The sequence below is a fragment of the Rhinoderma darwinii genome, chromosome 4 (genome assembly GCF_050947455.1).
Source record: "Rhinoderma darwinii isolate aRhiDar2 chromosome 4, aRhiDar2.hap1, whole genome shotgun sequence".
NCBI classification, from domain to species: domain Eukaryota; kingdom Metazoa; phylum Chordata; class Amphibia; order Anura; family Rhinodermatidae; genus Rhinoderma; species Rhinoderma darwinii.
Window position 1 is genome coordinate 333,612,829 of NC_134690.1, and position 22,323 is coordinate 333,635,151.

At 42.5% G+C, this 22,323-nt stretch overlaps 1 protein-coding gene across 4 annotated transcripts in view; it reads right to left on the minus strand.

The window, feature by feature from the left end:
- Positions 1-22,323, minus strand: part of UTRN (utrophin) — a 603,028-nt gene that overhangs the window by 132,783 nt on the left and 447,922 nt on the right. For all 4 annotated transcript variants that reach the window (XM_075862837.1, XM_075862834.1, XM_075862835.1 and 1 more), the window contains 2 exons: positions 18,102-18,370; positions 1,420-1,566 (listed from right to left, as the gene is read on the minus strand). In XM_075862837.1, coding sequence (XP_075718952.1) covers positions 1,420-1,566; positions 18,102-18,370 — 416 coding nt within the window. The remainder of the gene's footprint in view (positions 1-1,419; positions 1,567-18,101; positions 18,371-22,323) is intronic.

Sequence of the window (22,323 nt, forward strand, 5' to 3'; positions counted from 1 at the left end):
GTAAAACACTACCTCTTCAGAAATGTTACAGTATGCTACATTCCGATATGGATTATTGAATATACATTTACCCTATATATGAATAGAATCCATGCAGGGATTGAGAGTGGCCTGGGCCAAAAATGGTCATGGGCCCCTACCAACCACTAGAGTCATAAAACCACCTAAGGGCGGGTTAACACATTGCCTTTGAGCAGCATTCTTCTTTTCTCTCTGTGTTTTGTTTTACAGACCCTTCACTGAATCCATTTTTATTTTTTTTTACCAAAAGAAACGTTTACTTTTGTCGCAATTATATTGGGGAAATAGTACAAAAATTTATTTCCCACTCCAATGTAGTTTGTATAACCAATTCAATATCTCCAATTCTCCTGATTGTAACAATGGCGAACATATGTACTTTATCTAATGCAAATTATTTTTCTATAACTTTAGCAACATAATTATTTAGGTGTATACACATGCAGCAGCAATGTGTCGCGCGATCAAGAAGCATGCGGCAAAATCCCGTGACTTTACTCAGATTTTCTTTTTATTTGGATGGTGGTCTGCATGCTTTTTACAGGTGAAACAGGTGCTTTTTAACCTGTTTCACCTGTAAAAAAAACAAAAACATTCAGCCAAAAACCATATTGACAAAACGGTTTTTCCACACAGTTTCTGACTTTGCGGCACATTACTGGTACGTCTACAATAGGCTTGTGATCATCAGAATTGGACCATAGAGCAATGGAATGGCCTAGTCTGATAAATCAGGTTTTCTTTCACATCATGTGGACAGCCAGGTGTCTCAGTTACCGGGCGAAGAGATGGCACCAGAATGCACTATGGGAAGAAGGAAAGCTGCGGAGTCAGTGTGATGCTCTGGACAATGTTTTTCTGGGAAACCTTGGTTCCTGACATTCATGTGGATGTTACTTCGACACACATTACCTACCTAAACATTGTTGCAGACAAAGTACACTCCTTCATAGCAACGATATTCCCAAATGGCAGTAGCCTTTTTTTAACGGGATAAAGTGCCCTGCCACACTGAAAAAACTGTACAGGAATGGTAGCACAAGGGGGAACTGCACAATATTAATTATTATGAACTTAGATGTCATCGAATTCGGGCTTCAGCGCTAGATACAGCTATAATGTATCCAGGACACAGAAGCGGTTTCTCAAAAAGTTAATATTTTTTTAATAAAAACAAAATTACAAAGTTGCAATAAAAACAAAAATATAAAATATACTTTTAAAGTTAAAAAGTAAAAAAAAAGTTTTCAAAGGTTTCCATGTCCTTTAAGTACACTTCATGTGTAATAGCAATTATAATATAGTGGTGGAATAGAATACAAGCCGATGCAAACTTTACAGAAGCCGAGTCCCTAGAGAATGTCTAATTTCTATTTTTACAAGATGAGACAGTTATACCTGTAGGAGTTTCCATCTAATGTTCAGGTCATCCAGTTGGCGAGTGTTTTTAGCAGATGGCTGAATATCTAGAGCAGAGAGCTGACTAGCCACATCATTCACTGTCTTCACCTTCAAGCTGATGGGTGCAATTTCCTCTCCAAATGCCTGTCAAGAAATAAAGTACAAATTATTTAAGACTCTTGTCAGCACTATCAAGATGTGATCTGCACAGGGAACATGGAAAGGTGGGAGTAGATTCTGTTTGAAGAAGTTTTATTAATTGGGGAACTTTGCAAGAATTGATAAGAATTATGTATTAACTCGTTCATTCACATCAAATTTAATACAGTGAAATATATTATTATAATGAATTTGTATTGCATTGACAGCATCACTGTTGCACATAGGTACATTAATTTACATTCTACAGAGGGAAACAGGTTGACTATAAACAGAACTCTTTAATGGATAAGCTATATAAAAAGCAACCAAGTCCTTATGACATCAAATTTTTTCACTGTTCCGTCTTGCCATAGCGATATTATAAAGATCTAAATCACCATTCACACCAGTAGCTGCATTGTTGCTGTGTATTGTTTGTGTGTGTAATGATTTGCTTCCACACAATGTCCCTATGACAAGGCTGAACAAGAACAGGTATTTAGTGTTGTCACGTGGACAAACGAATATAAAAATTGTTCCTATTCTGAATGCCCTTATAGTTCAGAGTAAGGCTGGGCAATTAATAAAAAAAATACGAAATCAAAATTTAGCTTAATTAACCGACGTCATCTTCCGCATTTCGGGCGATTACATTTTTTTTCCCCGGTTTAAACTGTATCTGCATCTTCAGGATGCAGATACAGTTGCATCCAATGGTAGAGCAGGGGGCCGTAATGTACCTGCTCTAGCATTCACTATTTAGCACCAGACGCGAGGCAGTGACGTGATCGCGCCTGTCTACGCCGAGCCGCAGACTGGAGGAGCGGTGGGACCTCCTCCACTTGTCATTGTAACGTTATTAGGTCAGTATGTATATTATTATTTTTATTAGGCACTATTTGGGCTGTGTGGGGGCAGCTATGGGGCATTATACTGTGAGGGGGCAGCTTTGGGGGACTTTATACTGTGTGGAGGGCAGCTATAGGGCATTACACTATATGGAGAGTAGTTATAGGGGCATTATACTGTGTAGGAACAGCTATGGGGGCATTATAGTGTGCTGGGGCAGCTTTGGAGGCATTATACTATGTAAAGGGCAGTTATGGGGGGCATTATACTGTGTGGAGGGCAGTTGTGGGGGCATTTATACTGTGTGGAGGGCAGCTATAGGGCATTATACTGTGTGGAGAGTAGTTATAGGGGCATTATACTGTGTAGGAACAGCTATGGGGGCATTATAGTGTGCTGGGGCAGCTTTGGAGGCATTATACTATGTAAAGGGCAGTTATGGGGGGCATTATACTGTGTGGAGGGCAGTTGTGGGGGCATTTATACTGTGTGGAGGGCAGTTATGGGGGCAGTATACTGTGTGGAGGGCAGTTATGGGGGCATTGTACTGCGTGGAGGGAAGTTATTGGGGGCATTATACTGTGTGGCGGCAGCTATGGGGGCATTATACTGTGTGTGGGCAGTTATGGGGGCATTATACTGTGTGGAGGGAAGTTATAGGGGCATTATACTGTGTAAGGTGCATTATGGTGGCAATATACTGTGTGGGGGCAGTGTCGGGGGGTATATTATATACAGTAGTACACAGCAGGCTCAAAGGATAAATATTAATTCAATGGCATAGCATGCAAATAGGGGATTGACCTAAATAATCGTTCAATAATTGTAATCGAGGTTACATGTTCAATTAACCTCGATTAAGATTTAGGTTATATATTCGCCCAGCCCTATTTCAGAGACACACTTTGCTGAATCTATACCTGTAGTATAAAGCAAGATCTGTATCAGTGACCAAATGTTTATTGGTCCAGCGGGGATGTGTAAGACAGCCCAGAGTCTTCCCTTCAATTTATAGCCTATAAGTAAAGATGAGCGAATTTCCCAAAATGTATTTCAAGGTCAATTCAATTGAATCAGCTCCGAAATTTGATTTGGTCCGATTAAATTCACCGCAAATTGCAAGTGCTCCAATTGTCCTGTCTGACTCTCTGATGTCTTCTAGGACTGTCTCTAAGTTGGAAACAGTCCTAGAAGACATCAGAGAACCAGACAGGGCATTCGGGGCACTCATGATTCCACCACTAAAGTAAAAAAATACCATATTGGTATTAAAACCCTTGGTTTTCCATAGTGATGCGTCTCTGCCGGCCTCCTGAGATTACGGTGTTTTGTACCATGTGACTGCTGCAGCCTGGGATTGGCTGCAGCAGTCACATGGGACAAAATAACATCATCTCAGGAGGAAGGCAGAAAAAAAATATTTTTTTCCCATGTGACTGCTGCAGCCAATAACAGGCTGCAGGAGTCACATGGGACACAACAACGTCATCTCAGGAGGCCAACAAGGACCCATCGACAAGAGGGACTGGTGATTATGGTATTTTTTATATATATTTTAAGAAGTTTACCTACGCACTATGTATTTTACATCTCACCAAAGCCCTAAATATATACACATAATAGAAAACAGCAGTCCTTCCTCCCCCGTATTTCTGATTCTACTTATTCTTCACTATTGAAACTATTGAAACATTAGGTCTATTTTTGCTCATAGGGCTTTATTTCTTATTGCTTCTATATATTTTCTTAATGTTTTTATATAGTCTGAAATTGAAGAACGGTAATAATAATTTGATACTAAAAAAGCAGAGATACAAACAAAACGAGTATGCAGAAAGTGGCATGTAATATTATTACTACTTGAAAAGGACAATATCTCCTCTTATAGTATATCATGGATTCCCCGCTACTGAGTTATAATATTATTTCTTTTAACATCAAGGCTACAACTTGATCCTAGCATAAAATGAATTCCTCTAGATTGAAAAAGCAGCATTGGAGAGCTTATCATACGTCTATAAAATGCATTCGCTTCACTCCAGCCTGCTGTAGTCAGATACTGCAATTTCTCTTTACAAATCTGTTATTTTATTTTTCGAGTTTCATTAATATAAAGGTCTGCTGAAACTTGATTTTTTTTTTTAACCTGGTGCTCGGGGGCCCTGTAACCCTAAAGCTATTCTATGCTCTATAAAGAATCAGTTTTGTTGGGGTCGTGATAGGGAATTGTCCACTTTGTATTTTTTGTCAGAAGAGTTTGCCGACAATAAGCTGATCACAGGGTGTCCCGCTGTGAGACACTCAATAACCAGCTATATTCATAGGAGTCCAGCAGAGAGTGTTCTATTCTCCTGCAGCACCACCAAAGGGGAAAATAAGCATTACACGGTGCCCTTTTAAATCAATTAGCTGTCCATGTAATGCACAGTCATCTCGGGTCCTCCAGAGATAGAGGCATTCTTTGTAGCTGATCTCTGCTTTGGTCCTGAATAAGGCTCAATTAACCTTGATAGTGTATATTAAAGAGGCTCTGTCACCACATTATAAGTTCCTTATCTCCTACATAGTCTGATCGGCGCTGGAATGTAGATAACAGCAGTAGTTTTTATTTTGAAAAACGATCATTTTTAAGCAAGTTATGAGCAATTTTAGATTTAGTTTCTTAAAGTAAAATTTTTTACATCAGTTTCATTTTAGTGCTTTAATAAAAACTTTTATATTTATTTGTGTGTTTGTGTTTTACTTTTTTTTATTTTTTTACTTTTTCTTCCCTATGGGGGCTGCCATTTTTTTTTCCATTTCTGTATGTGTCGATTAACGACACATATAGACATGGAATACGGCAGCAACAGTCCCATAGTGAATGCGAACGGGGCCCGTTCCATCCACTATGGTGTACGCCGTCTGTGTGGGAACGGCGCATGCGCCGCTCCCACACAGTCCAAGTTGAACTGTGCGCCGTCCGGCGCCATTTTCCTGTAGACCGGAAGTCGCGGCCGGACAGTAAGATTACTACTTCCGGTCGCGGCTTCCAGACTTGTGCACTTGGAGCGGGGTAGCAGACGGAGCGGAAGGACCGGAGGTTGCGGCGGCGACTGGAGCAGGTAAGTGATTTCTGTGTATGTAAGTGTTTTACTGTGTTTACTAGTGTATGTAAACCTACTACACTGTGTGTTAGCTCAAAAAATGGCGACACACAGTGTAGGAGGTTTGACCGTTCAATCCCCTCGTTTCTCCCGGCACTAGCCAGGATAAAGGAGGGGGGGATTCTGAGAGCTCACTAGAGCGAGTGAGTTTTCCCAAATTTTGCAGCATAAAGCAATGTGGTTGCTTTACCACATGCAATGCTGCAATTTTGGGAATTGCTCCATCTAGTGACCAGCACTGGGAAATATTATAAATTAGAATCTAATTTATAATATTTCCTGACTCGTGAAAGAAAAAAAAAAAATTCGAACAATGTTTAATCACCTATGCACTAACTGTTTAACTAAAAAAAATACATTTTTTTCTAGCAACACATTCCCTTTAAAGACCAACTGGGCGTGTTTTTACTTTTGACCAAGTGGGTGTTGTGAAGAAGTGTATGAGGCTGACCAATCAGTGACCAATCAGCCACATACACTTCTCATTGTTCCAGCCCAGCATGATCCACAGCACAGTGTGATTGTGCAGTGAAAGAAGCAGGGATGGAACAATGAGAAGTGTGTGAGGCTGATTGGTCACTGATTGGTCAGCCTCATACACTTCTTTACAACAACTTTTTTGCAAATTCACTTCTTGATTTATTTTGTATGATAGAGTACGCACACACACACACACACACACACACACACCCACACACACTCGTCCTTGTATCGATTACCGAGGTTTGAACCAAGTCACGGTCAATAACAAGTACCGTTTGCCGCTCATCTCAGAGCTCTTCAAAAGAATTTGTGGAGCCAAGGTGTTCACAAAGCTGGATCCACGCGGGATTTTATTATATTTAAACACCAGATGGCGCTGTTGCACTAGTCTCAATGGAAGCCATTTATTTTACCTCATCAGAGATCATCACAGCTCTAAACATTTTTGCAATATATATCCAGTCAACACAAACTGTAAATATGGCAGTGTGAATACAGCATAATTCTGAGAATGTAATACAGGTATACATCGACTGGGATAATAAACACAGAATCATAATACTGTAAAAGGATTTTGCGCACAGTGATGTCACAGTATAGGAATACTACGCACAGTGCTGTCATAGAAAAGGGGTAATGTTACAGAACCAATTTAATAAACATAGTGATGTCATAGTGAAAGGCTAAGGACCACAGTGATGTCACAGCACACATAATAAACGCATCACCATAATACATGGAAAATACACACATCAATGTCACAGTATAGGAATACTGCGCACTGTAATGTCATACAATAGGGGTAGTGTCATAATACAAGAATAACGAAAAAAAGTGTGGGAGGATTCCTCCAGCTCACCTTATCGCATGTATAGACTTGCACACGGATCCTCGTGTCGGCACACGTAAGAAGTCAGGAAAAAAGAAAGAGATGGATCCAGCGCTGTGTCCTTGAAATTGTATTTAAAAACGGAAACTATTTCCAAGTTTTAATGAAAAATGAATAAATATAAAAACAGGTAACTTTGTAAATGGATATTCTCAAGAAAATTTCGTAGGATATGTGGCAGTATGTGCGGTGCCTACGCGTTTCTGACGCATACAGCGTCCTTAGTCATGGCTTCTGCTGAGTCACTGTAGTCAGTCTGAGAATTTATAGTCAGTCTATTTTCATGCCTTTCATAACTAGCATGAGTCGTGTCTTCGTAATTCCCGACAATTCATACAATCGATACACCTATTAAAAGCAATGTAATTACATGTAATTACATGTAATTCCCGACAATTTATACAATCGATACACCTATTAAAAGCAATGAATTACATGTAAAGCAAAATATATCCAAACACCAAATTAATCCTTTTGAATTTAAATTTTGTTGCATTATATCGAATTGTTACATACATATTATATTTATCCAGTTTCTCAGTTCAAAGTACAGAAAGATTTTCTTTCACAAATTTTCTCCTTCGGTTTTTGTCCAATATTTACATTTTTTAATCTCATTTTTTTATTCTTATTTACTACATATTCTCAGTCAGTTTTTTCAATTAATCTCGTAGGGAACAGCTCGTAAAAATAATTTGTGTAATATTCCTTGTATTTTTTCCACACATCCAACACTTACATTTATATTTTACAAATAGTTACGATCTTTTCAATCTTGTGGGGTTTCACTTCACAAACTATTTTGAAAGTTGATTTATTTGAAAGGGATTTAATTCACTTATTTATTTCCTTCGTATCCATGTCTGACAGGAAGTGAGTTGCGTTCCAGACTGGTTTTGGGAGTTCCCTAATTCGTGACCCGCAATTAATTGTTTCTAAAAATAGACTGACTATAAATTCTCAGACTGACTACAGTGACTCAGCAGAAGCCATGACTAAGGACGCTGTATGCGTCAGAAACGCGTAGGCACCGCACATACTGCCACATATCCTACGAAATTTTCTTGAGAATATCCATTTACAAAGTTACCTGTTTTTATATTTATTCATTTTTCATTAAAACTTGGAAATAGTTTCCGTTTTTAAATACAATTTCAAGGACACAGCGCTGGATCCATCTCTTTCTTTTTTCCTGACAAGAATAACGCACACAGTGATGTCACAGTACAGAAATAATATACACTGGTGCCTTATTAGTCAGACTGGCTGTTTGTGTCATGCCCATGGCCGCGGGCAATCAGGTTCACTCACCTCCTGACGCCCGCAGCCATAGAACTGTGAGCGCTGGTCCCCATCTCCTCCTCAGGAGACGCCAGCTCTCACTTCCACTTCTCCCAGCCGGATCCCATAGGGTGCGTGCGCACGCTCGTGCCCGCTCTTAAAGGGCCAGCGCGCGCACCTGAAATTAGTACTAAATTAGCCCATGAGCACTCTGGACTATAAGAAGGGCCCAGCCCCTTCCTGCAATGCCTGAGCATTGTTGCCATACCCAAAGTTTGTCTAAGCAAATGGTATCCTAGTGTTTCCGAGTTCCCAGTGTTCCCCGTTCCTGCACCTGTATCCTGTATCCCGTGCTATTCTGGTTAAGTGCCGTGCTGAGCTGAAGTCGTGCTGTGCTGTATACCACGCATGTCCTGATACACCACGCCTGACGTCTGCCTGCTGCCTAGTACCAGCCGAGCCTGTCTCGCTACTGTCCGAGCTGCCACAAGTACACTATACGAACTATAGAATGTGACCTGCGTTCTGTTGGCCAGCTGCCATACCATCAAGGCGGTACCGCCCAGTGGGTCCACGTACCCTACGTGACAGTACGCTCAGGCCATGGACCCCGCTGGTCGATCCAAGACCAAGATGACGTCACTAGAGATGCGGGCGGATATGCTAGACCTCTGGTTTCGACAGGACCAACTCCTCCAAGCCTTGAACATTATTGCACGTCGGCAAGAGGCGCTAGCTGCCGTTCCTCCTACTACACCTCCTGGAAGTGTTGATCCTCTGACTACACCTCCTGGCAGTGTTGATCCCCGCTTTTCTTTGCCTCTTCCTGACCGATATGATGGAGATGCAGGGACCTGTCGTGTATTTTTGAACCAGTGCCAGATCCACTTCAGCCTTTATGCAAGGGCATTCTCGTCTGATGGCGCAAGGGTCGCTTTCATCATCTCTCTCCTCACTGGCAGAATCTCGTCTGCAGCCGCCTCGTCGCTGAATCTACGACAAGGAGATACCTCCATGGGCGAGTACGCCATCCGCTTCCGCACCCTGGCGGGAGAACTGTTGTGGAACAATGAGGCCCTGGCAGGGACTGTCTACATTCTAGCAGAGACTGTCTCCTGACATTAAGGACGAGCTTTCCGCCCGAGATCTACCATCTACCCTGGATGACCTCATCCTTCTGGCCGCTCGGGTTGCTATAAGGATCCGAGAACGGCTCCAAGAAGCTCGTTGGGAGAAAGGACTCCCTAGTCTGGTCCCTACTTCGCAGCAATCCCTGCTGTCCTCAGATGCCGATCCTCCTAACGAGTTGGTAAGGACGGACCAGTTTAAGCTATCTACCCAGGAGAGCCAACACAGATGCATCTCGAGACTCTGTCTATATTGCGGCCTCGGAGGCCATCTTGTGCGTCTGTGTCTTCAAAAGCCCCAGAGCCTAGGGATGGTGGGAGAGACAACCTTGGGTAAAGAAGGACTTTCGCCTAAATTGTCCATTCCCGTGACTATAGTGTCCAGCGAGAACACGCATCGGGTCTCTGCTTATCTGGACTCTGGATCCGCTGCTAATTTCATTCGTAGAGACCTGGTGGATCTTCTTCAATTGCCCACTACCCCTCTAGAGAGGCCGTTGATGGTTGCATCTGTAAATGGACTACCTCTGTCAGACCCAGTTATAGCTGTGACCAAGCCGCTGAGGCTCCAAGTGGGAGCCCTCCACTCCGAGCTCCTCTCGTTCTTTGTGCTGCCCAAGGCCGTCAACCCCATGCTGCTGGGTCTGCCTTGGCTCCGATTACATGCCCCAGTCCTGGACTGGATTTCTGGAGAGGTTCTCTAGTGGGGCTCGGAGTGTCTCAACCGTTGCCTGGTACAGATTCGTTCGGCTCAGCCTCCTTTGCCTCGGTCCTTTGCAGGATTGCCTGGTCATTATTCTGCATTTTCGGACATCTTCAGCAAGAAGGAGGCAGAGACGCTGCCCCCACACCGGACGTATGCCTGTCCTATCGACCTAGTTCCTGGTGCTTCCCTTCCCCGTGGTAGGCTATATACTCTCTCCTTGCCAGAGACTCTGTCCATGTCCGCCTATGTTAAAGAGAACTTGGAGAGGGGCTTCATACTGAAGTCTTCGTTCCCATCAGGAGCTGGGTTCTACTTCGTAAAAAAAAAGAATGGTTCTCTGCGTCCTTGCATCAACTACCGGGGTCTCAACCAGATCACGGTGAAAAATAGGTATACATTGCCATTGATTTCTGAACTGTTTGATTGTATACGTGGTGACAAGATTTTTTCTAAACTAGACCAGCGTGGGACTTACAACCTAATCCGGATTCGCCAGGGTGACGAATGGAAGACTGCATTTAACACCTGTGACGGACACTATGAATATCTAGTAATGCCCTTCGGCCTGTGTAATGCTCCCACGGTTTTCCAGGAGTTCGTTAATGACATCTTCCACTACCTCCTCTATGTTTGTGTTGTGGTCTATCTTGATGACATCTTGATTTTTTCTCCAGATCTAATGACTCATCGGAGACATGTCCATCAAGTTTTGCTGCGGTTAAGGGAGAATCGCCTGTACGCCAAGTTGGAGAAATGCATATTTGAGAAAGATGCTCTACCCTCCCTGGGCTACATCATCTCGAATCAAGGTCTCAAGCTGGATCCTGAAAAGCTAAAGTCCGTCCTGGAATGGCCACACCCTCAAGGTTTTAGGGCCATACAGCGCTTCCTGGGATTCGCCAATTTCTACAGACACTTCATCCCATCTTGATATTTACGGACCACAAGAACCTCACTTATCTCCAGACGGCCCAATGACTGAATCCTCGTCAGGCCAGGTGGTCGCTGTTCTTTGCCCGGTTCCAGTTTGAGCGCCACTACCGTCCGGCCGACAAGAATGTGAGGGACGATGACTTGTCCAGGTCATTCGAGACAGAGGACACTATGGAGTCTCCACAGAGTATCATTAACCCATCCTGCATCATCCCTGTCAACACTCTGCAAGTTAGAGACATTCCCCTGGGGAGGACTTTTGTGCGTCTGGCAGACAGAAGAATCCTCCGCTGGGGACACTGTTCAAAATTGGCAGGTCACGCGAGTGTCCGTAAGACCCCGAGACCTGATCGCTCGTCAGTTCTGGTGGCCCACGCTGCCCAAAGACATCACGGACTTTGTCTCCTCCTGCATGGTGTGCACAGCAAATAAGGTTGCCCACTCCAAACTGGCGGGCCTGCTCCAGCCATTGCCTGTGCCCGATGCCCTTTGGCAACATATTGCTATGGACTTTGTCACAGACCTGCCTCTCTATGCTGGTTGCAGTACGGTCTGGGTGGTGGTGGACCGATTCTCCAAAATGGCTCATTTCGTTCCACTGACTGGCCTACTGTCTGCTTCCCGACTGGCCAACATCTTGGTCCAACACATCTTCCGTCTGCAGCTGCTTCCTTGGCCTGTGTTCCCCTACAATAACCATACTAGTGAGTCCACCACTAAGAGTCTATTCTTCATTGTCTATGGCCAACAACCTCGTATACCTCTTCCTGTTTCCACTACGTCCCAGATGCATGCAGCCGACTCTGCATTCAGGGACTTTATACAGATCTGGCAGCAGACTCGATCTTCTATTCTGCTGGCGGTCGACCGCATGAAGAGAAAGGCATACACAAGAAGACGAAAGCCTCCCCAGTTCCTTGTAGGTACTAAGGTCTGGCTGTCCTATAGAAATATCCGGCTAAGGGTGCCATCGTACAAGTTTGCTCCCAGGTTCCTTGGACCCTTCAAGATTTTGCAACAAATCAACTCTGTTTCCTACAAGCTTCGGCTGCCTCCTACCCTCAGGATCCCCAACTCCTTCCATGTCTCCCAGTCCTAGTTCGTTTGCGAACACTTTGTGACTGGGTATGTAAACAGAGATATCAAAATATGGAATCAGCGTATAACATTGGTAAAGCAGTGGTTTGGACCCTCATTCACACAGGAGCCTGCGTTAACCGCACCAGATTCTCCCAATGTACAGATGCACAACAATGCCACTGCCCTCTACGCAAAATTCCCTCACTTCACCCGACCCTACGCGTTTCTATACTTATCATCAGGGGTCTGTCAGTCTGGCCAGGATGCCAGCGATATATCTTCAGCAGCAGGTATTCTACTGCACAACACGGAAGCATGCACGCATAGATGTCAGCGGCATGCTTCACTCTGGGACTCTGAGTCACTATGAACTGAATACTCCGCACCCTGGCTCCGGCAGCATACATGAAACAGCCAATCACACTGGCCCAGCACATCCATGATGCTCAACCATGTGACTCCCGGCTGTCAGCTGACATACCCGGAAGTAACAATGTAAACAACACAGAGCATGCTGACTCAATGGGAGGCTGTAGAAGTATCTGTTTGCTACACAAAGCCTCATGCTATTCAAGGATGGAGTATAACACTATTAGGTTGGATATATGTTGCGGATCAGCTCAGGACCGCAATTGGACTACCACGATAGGAGCACCTACCCTGAAAATACATAATATATGGATGGAAGAACGACGTAATAGTAAACCTCACATAAAACATATGACACACTCCTGGACTCAATTGCCATACCTGCTACTTATTGATTGATATATTACAAGTGACTACACTGGGACTAGGAATGCATTACCATACCCCCACCCAGAGGACCAAAAAAGCCCTATGACTTGATATGGATTGTATATTAAATAAAACAGGTATAATTTGTGGGCAAGACGATACGGCAGTTTCGGCGCCGGATTAGGTAACTATGTAACTTGATATGGATTGTATATTAAATAAAACAGGTATAATTTGTGGGCAAGACGATACGGCAGTTTCGGCGCCGGATTAGGGAACATGTTGGAGATGTTACAAATGAAAGAGATACTTCCATATCAAAACATGTGCATGCAAAACATCAAGGCAGGGCAGAATGTTTAAAATTTCAGGCAATTGAATTGGTACGTCCTCCTAAACGGGGAGGGGATTGGGATAACCTCATTCTGCGTAAAGAGGCCCAATGGATCTACAGACTGGCTTGCGTACATCCTGAAGGTTTAAACGAGCAAACAAATTATACCTGTTTTATTTAATATACAATCCATATCAAGTCATAGGGCTTTTTTGGTCCTCTGGGTGGGGGTATGGTAATGCATTCCTAGTCCCAGTGTAGTCACTTGTAATATATCAATCAATAAGTAGCCGGTATGGCAATTGAGTCCAGGAGTGTGTCATATGTTTTATGTGAGGTTTACTATTACGTCGTTCTTCCATCCATATATTATGTATTTTCAGGGTAGGTGCTCCTATCGTGGTAGTCCAATTGCGGTCCTGAGCTGATCCGCAACATATATCCAACCTAATAGTGTTATACTCCATCCTTGAATAGCATGAGGCTTTTTGTAGCAAACAGATACTTCTACAGCCTCCCATTGAGTCAGCATGCTCTGTGTTGTTTACATTGTTACTTCCGGGTATGTCAGCTGACAGCCGGGAGTCACATGGTTGAGCATCATGGATGTGCTGGGCCAGTGTGATTGGCTGTTTGATGTATGCTGCCGGAGCCAGGGGGCGGAGTATTCAGTTCATAGTGACTCAGAGTCCCAGAGTGAAGCATGCCGCTGACATCTATGCGTGCATGCTTCCGTGTTGTGCAGTAGAATACCTGCTGCTGAAGATATATCGCTGGCATCCTGGCCAGACTGACAGACCCCTGATGATAAGTATAGAAACGCGTAGGGTCGGGTGAAGTGAGGGAATTTTGCGTAGGGGGCAGTGGCATTGTTGTGCATCTGTACATTGGGAGAATCTGGTGCGGTTAACGCAGGCTCCTGTGTGAACGAGTGTCCAAACCACTGCTTTACCAATGTTATACGCTGATTCCATATTTTGATATCTCTGTTTACATACCCAGTCACAAAGGGTTTGCAAACGAACTAGGACTGGGAGTATTGTGTTTAATACGTTTTTAAATACACGGTTGGGCTTTTCACAGTGGTGATTGTACCCCTGTTTTTAGATAGCTATGAAATAAAAATTATACATTTTACTCATTTTACTCATTTTCAAATGTTCATATTTGTGGGAGCACAATATATATCGTTAAAATACAGTGAATCCTTCCATGTCTCCCTGCTGAAGCCGGTAATCTTGAACAGCTACTCCAAGACTTCCACTCCTGCAGTGGTTCCCAGCGGTTCATCAGAGACTTTTGAGGTAAAGGAGATCCTGGACACCAAGAGAATGGATGGAAGAACCTTTTATTTGGAGGATTGGAAGGGGTTTGGTCATGAAGAGAGGTCCTGGGAGCCAGAAGAGAGCCTCAATGCCCCTACCTTCCTGAAGAAGTTTCTCTTTTGTTCTGGCCCCAAGAGGGGGGGGCGTAAGAGGGGGGATACAGTCATGCCCATGGCCGCGGGCCATCAGGTTCACTCACCTCCTGACGCCCGCAGCCATGGAACTGTGAGCGCTGGCCCCCATCTCCTCCTCAGGAGACGCCAGCGCTCACTTCCGCTTCTCCCAGCCGGGTCCCGTAGGGCCAGCGGGCACACCTGAAATTAGTACTAAATTAGCCCATGAGCACTCTGGACTATAAGAGGAGCCCAGCCCCTTCCTGCAATGCCTAAGTGTTGTTGTCATACACAAAGTTTGTCTAAGCAAATGGTCTCTTAGTGTTTCCCAGTTCCCAGTGTTCCCCGTTCCTGCACCTGTATCCTGCGCTATTCTGGTTAAGTGCTGTGCTGAGCTGAAGACGTGCTGTGCTGTATACCACGTCTGTCCTGCTACACCACGCCTGACGTCTGCCTGCTACCTAGTCCCAGCCGAGCCTGTCTCGCTACTGTCCGAGCTGCCACAGGTACACCATACGAACTATAGACTGTGACCTGCGTCCTGTTGGCCAGCTGCCATACCGTCAAGGCGGTACGGCCCAGTGGGTCCACGTACCCATGAGAGTTTGTCCCTCTCAGGCCTAGCGCCCAGGTGTAATTGCAACCTTGGCACCCCCTATAGTTGCACCGCCGATGCAATCCTTCTTTGATATCCTTCCATGCAAATCAAATGTTTGCCTCTGACTGACAGATGCTAATATATCACCTGCATTAAACACCTATAAAATTCTGAGTCATTCAACCTAATGCCAGGCGAAGCATAAAGCATCTACAACAAGACATTAAATTAAATTATTATGATAGTTTGTGACTTTATTATATCTCAGCAGCTGGTTAGTGATTTATGTTTATAGATCTATTGCTAGCAAATCCTCAGTATAATTGATTTTCAGGAAATGTATGAAGGTGATAAAACCAAAGCATTGTTTCACTCCGATTGATCATGACATTGTAATTACAACCAGTATCTATCTGCTAGACACTGCTCTTATTTCACATAATACATATCCAAATGACATCACTGCCTGTGGCCAAGTGTGAGGTCATTCTCACTGCCTAAGGCCAAGTGTGAGGTCATTCTCACTGCCTGAGGCCAAGTGTGAGGTCATTCTCACTGCCTGAGGCCAAGTGTGAGGTCATTCTCACTGCCTGAGGCCAAGTATGAGGTCATTCTCACTGCCTGAGGCTAAGAGAGTGAAAAAACATATAAAAAAAGATTAAGGCATAATTAATCCAGTTCTATAATGATGTCTTCCATCGTATAATATGATTAAATAAGGGTCTCTTCATACTTAGTTTGTTAATTATGTTCAGCATATGCACCAGGAAAGCTCGTGGTGAATACGCCAAATGTATTCATAGGGCGCCATGAACTTAGCATATTGCAAAAAAATATCCTTAAGGCATAATCAGGACCGGTATGCTTCAGCATACCTATTTTTCTTCTTTTTTTTTACTGTATAGGGAAGCATAGTTTGCCACGCTTCCCTATACAGAGACATCCAGTAAAAAAGTATACAGTGTGGTACACATATTTTTAAAATGGGAACCTATTGTCGACTTATCCCACTGAATGTCTATACAGCGATATATGTCATAACATCATGTCAGAAGGCAAAAACTACGGAACCTCTGGCGGAAGGAAAAATCTAGTGTGAACAGAGACTTACTCTTATAAGATATTACAATTAACTCATGATTCACATTTTAAGTAATGATATACGTGTTGAAATGCATTCCTCAATTATTAATATCTTTTGTATATAAAATATCCTCATAAAGTTTATACAACCATAGAGATTTTTAAACTGATCTGATTCTTGGTTCATACTTAGCACCATAATACAGTATGTCTTCTGCTAATTTATATAGTATGATACAGTACAGGCACTAGTTGTAAGATGAAAGAATATTCAATCACATATACTAACATATAGTCTGTTCACAAACTTTTAGACTTTAGAAGTTCAAGGTGTTTATTGGATATGTTCTTAATGTACTGCAGTAGGACATGTCAGTGAAAGATGAGTAACAGGAAGGTTGAGATACGAGAAAGGTAGGTAGGACAGTTGCTTTGGACACAAAAGGGTTTAGGTGCCCATTCAACATAGAGTACAGAAATGGTAGGATATCCATCAGTCAAGGTCAACATGATTTGTCCTAACATGGTTGCGGCAACACCACAATCTTTCAAGCTGGGATAAAAGGCTGGGTTACCAAAAGTACATCCTAAAACTAAATGAAGGATTGGACTTTTTCTAAGACAAGGCATATGGTAGAATAAATGGCACAATGAGCTGTAAAGAAAAAGAAGGCAAGGAATGTATTTCAAATGAAGGTCAAGAAGTTCTATTTCAAGTTTACACAAATCTTGTAGGATTTATGTCTGGAGTAGTCAACAATTCAGGCCAGGTGAGAGGCTGTATTTTAGGTTTACAGGGCAGAAAAGTCAATGCACACATTTAATACTGAATGACGACAAAAGAAAATCATATATATCTGTGTACAGAACTGCAGAACATGTTGCCTAAATATGAGCAATGGGAAACAAATTAAGTAATTGCCCAAAATACCAAGCTGTGTTCACGCGTTGTGGAAAAACTGTGATAACACTGTGACAAAACCCTGGCGTGTAAACCAAACTCTCAATTTGTCAGCAGTTGAAGAAACTCAGTCAGGCTCCATATTACTTTCTGCACTAAACAAGCCATGGCAATCATAAGCAAGTGGCAAACACTTCTGTGCTTGCGAGTGTGTGAAAGCCGCATGCCACTCGCAAACCACACTGATGCATAAAGCAACGCACACGGACAGATTTACGGGCGTTTTTTACGAACGTAAAATCTGTCACGCTCGTGTGAGTGTAGCCTAAAAGAAAAGTTTTGACTGAGGAGGTGCAGCTACCAGTCTTCTATTATAAAATATATTTGTGCTGCTCTACTGGCAGTCTGTTGTATCCTAATATAGTATTTTATCGCTTTGCTGTTTACAACTCCTTTACCTGCTTTCAGGGTGCAGTCACACACGGCAGATTTTAGTACTGATTTTCTGCCACACATTTCTGCAACAAAATCTGCCACGTGTAACTGCACCCTTACCAGGTCTTTTATCAAGAGCTCCGGCTGCCATGCCATGAAATCTGAAGCTAAGGAGCAATTGGAGCCATTTTTAATGATCTGCTGGAAATGTGAACAATGGTGGAGCTAAGTTTTAAAACCTCTTGTTTCCGTCTGGTTTTGAGAGTAGAGGAAATATAAACCATATGGTTTATGAGAAAAACATTTTTTTTTATATAGAGGTCCCTTATTACACATTAAAATCATGTGAAGTGAGTACTTAGAATAGATTCATCAAAGGGTTAAAACCGCTTATTCTAAATACAAGTGAATGTCAATGAACAAGGTTGGGCTTGAATACTATGAATATGTTCATGTAAATATAAACTCTTACTAGTAAATAATATGGTTGCTATTGATATTTATTGAAATGACTTACACTTGTCTTCTCAATGTGTTCCTTCAAAGAGTCAATTAATAAATCTCCGACCGGCTTCCAGCTACTGCGCACATTCTCTGCTGCCACCAATCCTGCATCAAGATCATCCATTGCATTTTGCAAGATCCTCAATCTTTCCAAAGCTTTCTCCACTTGCTTCTGCCAGCTGACAGCCTGCGAATTCAGGCTTTCCCACTTCTCTTTGACCTCTACTGACTGCTTCCGCATTGTTCGTGCAATTTTTTGGGCTCTCTCCTCAGGTGTTGATTCTTTAGGAAATAAAAATAGCAGATAGGCTTTGTTAGATTATGTATTTAAAAGTTACAATCTATCTATGGTGTATCACAGTCCAAGAGAACCAAATTTGAGGTTCTGAAAATGAGAGCAGAATGACTGGTATTGCATATAGCTACCATACAACAAATACCTAGTGAAATGCTTCTAGAATCACCAGTATTTTACCCTTACATAGTTCACAGAAATATAATATTTTTTCTATTTTTGAGCAATATATGAAAGACTAATACACTGTATACCATTAATAATACAAACAGAAAATCCATAGATATAACTGTGAACCCAACACGATCATGGGGTTATATTGACATTCTCCTGTCAATAATTGCAAGGCAGATCAGAAAAATCCTAAGTAGTAAATTATGGTTTTATCATTAAGGGTAACAGTAAACAGCCACTTGTCAATGTCTTCATCACTAATAAGGACCAACCAAGAACACGTTTTAAGGGGCAATGAAAATCAAGCAGCTGAGAAAAATTGTATAAGTAAATAATACATTTATAGTCTAATGTTAGAAGAGCAGCAAAGAAAGTCTTCCTCCAGGGCAGTTGGCCAAGGAAGAGGAAGTTTGATCGGCTGCTGACTGGCATTGACATGAGAAAAAGGAGGTGGTGAGTATCCACAATCACTCTGACCATAACATGTAAAATCACTAAACTCCATGATGTGTACAAATATTCTAAGGTTTTACAGTAGGGGTACTTTTAACAAGGTTAGAGGTTATAAGACACTTATAAGGAACATGCTTTGTGTGAAGACAGAAGTTACTGGAGACATGGTTTACTGGTATCGGGGTGTGGGAATGGCTTTCTCTCCTACAGGAATTCTTCGAGTTAGCACTGGCCAAAGTAAATATGCCAAGTGGTTGGTGTGTAGCATGACAGCATCTGTTCAGCTTGTGAGTGCCACATTTGTGGTATGTGTCTAGTGTGTGTGTGGCACGTGTGGGGAATTAGTCCATCCTGTGAGTGGCAGGTGTACGACATGTGTCCCGAGTGCGGGTGGTGCATTTAGGTGGTCTACACACACTTCATGCACACAGGTCTTCTGCAGTCAGTGTACATACCTGAAGTGGTGGTATGTAATGTGTTCAGCTATTTTAGTTAGTATAAAAAAATATCCTTCAGTAATTAAAATGTAAATTCATGGCTTTCAAACGTCCCGGGTCCAGCGGGACAGTACTGGATTATGGGCTGTGCCCCACTGCCCCAGCAGCCGGCGGAATGTCCCAGTTTCAAATGTATCTGTGCCCTCAAGACGCAGGTACAGTTGAATCCAATGGTGGAGCAGGGAGCTATAAGCCCCCTGAACCACCATTCACTATGTGGTGCCTGTCATAAATGGCTTGGTGCAGACAGGGCCAATGCAGTGACATCATCGCACGTGTCTTCGCCGAGCCACACACAGCAAAGACTGTAGTAGACATGCAGAGGGCTCTGCTCCATTCATCGTGGGAATAAGGCTAGGTGAGTATATATTTTATTATTTTTAGAAGGCACAATGGGAACATTATGCTGTGCGGGGAGACATTATGGGGGCATTATACTGTGGGGAGGAACTGGGGACGTGATACTATGTGGGGAAGCACTATGGGGGCACGATAGTGTGTCGGGACACTAAGAGTACTGGGTGTGTATGGATAAAAATTGGGCGGAGATTGGAAGGAGTTAAAAAAAGTTTCCTGCATGCGTTATCCCTCTTCACAATACTTGAAAGTTGGGAGGTAAGGTAAATTTAACATTCTGTATTGAATGCTTAGAAACAAAACAAATAAAGTCTTGTGAACTGCATCAATTTGGCGAAGAAAAAAACAAGCTTCAGTGCACAGAGCAGGAGACTGGGAGCCGTACAATGAGCTCAATACCTTGTTATAAACACTGTTTGAAGAAATGAGATGCAGAAGCCATGACCCAAGCTCTTTCCTAGCAAGAAATAAGGTCTCACTAGCAGCTTGTGTGTGACTGCAGAGCAAGTTAATGGATTATTTCAGATTCCTTACAGAGACAATTACAGGAATTTGTGCTACACCCCTGGCCAGCTTTCATCAGAAGACGTTGCAGAAGACAACATTTGATTAAGACCGAAAAGTCAGCAAAAGGAAAATATACTTTTCATCATTAAGTTACCGCAGAAAAAAATCGTGTGGATGGAAGACGCAAATTTAAATGCAATTCCGAATCCTGAGACCCAGATGGTAACACATTAATGGTGGAGCCCTGTTAGGACACAGTCAGAAATCCTTAAATGAATTGTGCTCCCTCTCTCTGGTGCTCACTGTTTTGCAGACACATCAACAGCTGCTGACAAACATCATGTCAGGCTAGCTTGAAACCACCATCTGTCTTATAAAGAAATAACTTGAGCCATCCTTTATCTTAAAAGTGCACCGAGTAGAAAGTGTTACAAACCAAACTTTTCCAACTTTAATGGGTTCTCAGGGTTGTTTTTAGCCCAAAAAAAACACTCTCCTTCCCTATAGCGCCCATTGACCTGAATGCTGCTGCATGTAAACATTGCAGCGGCGCTCAGTTCTGTTCATGGCCACCTCCCTTACTGTGCAATATATGGGTCCAGGGGAGTAGCTAGGGGGGGGCAGGCGGGGGAAATGTGCCCCGGGCGCAACTTAGAGTGGGGCGCCAGGGCCGTACCGTCCATGACGGCGGCCTGCTGTCTCTCTGAGGGGTCGGCGGCGCCACTGAAAGCAGTCGTCAACACCCCCTCCTGCACTATAATTGTACCTGCATCTATAGGACACAGGTACACTGTGGCATTATCTCTAGAGGGCTTTGTGGCCTAAAAAGGGGCTGCCTAATCTTGACATTTGTGTGTCTGCCAAATGCTGCCAACTGAGCCGCCGGACTGCATTTAGCAACACAAACTGTAAAACTGGACTGTTGAAATAAAGACGTGGAGAAATCTCGCAAATTTCCGTTAAATTTAAATCTAGAGCTATTATTATAGTAATGTAGTATTGTTATAGTAATGTAGTATTGTTATAGTAATGTAGTATTGTTTAGTAATGTAGTATTATAGTAATGTAGTATTGTTATAGTAATGTAGTATTGTTTAGTAATGTAGTATTATAGTAATGTAGTATTATTATAGTAATGTAGTATTGTTTAGTAATGTAGTATTATAGTAATGTAGTATTGTTATAGTAATGTAGTATTGTTTAGTAATGTAGTATTGTTATAGTAATGTAGTATTATAGTAATGTAGTATTATTATAGTAATGTAGTATTGTTATAGTAAAGTAGTATTATAGTAGTATTATAGTAATGTAGTAGTATTATAGTAATGTAGTATTATTATAGTAATGTAGTAGTATTATAGTAATGTAGTATTATTATAGTAATGTAGTAGTATTATAGTAATGTAGTATTATTATAGTAATGTAGTAGTATTATAGTAATGTAGTATTATTATAGTAATGTAGTAATATTATAGTAATGTAGTATTGTTATAGTAAGGTAGTATTATTATAGCAATGTAGTATTATTAGTAATGTAGTATTGTTATAGTAGTTAAAATAACTAATTGATTAACAATAATTTTGTATTGTATCAAATTTGAAAGTAATGCGGCCCGTCAACTTCACGTTTTTTCTATGTGCGGCCCACTTACCCGGCCGAGTTTGAGTCCCCTATGTTAGACAATGATCTCAAATAAGGTTGCGTGTATGTGCCCTGAAACTGATCAACTCCTTCTGCTACGCTATTGCTTCCAGAAAAACGACGGATCCGGTGCACAAAAGAAACAAACGGAAACCACGGGCAGCGGCTCTGTCACCATTGAATTCAATGGTGATGGAAACCTCTGGTTTCTGTCGGTGTCAGTTTGTGTCTGCTCACGGTCCCGTTCTGACGGAAAGCTCAGACGGAACGTCAGAACGGGACCCCAACGCAGATGTGAGCAGAGCCTTAA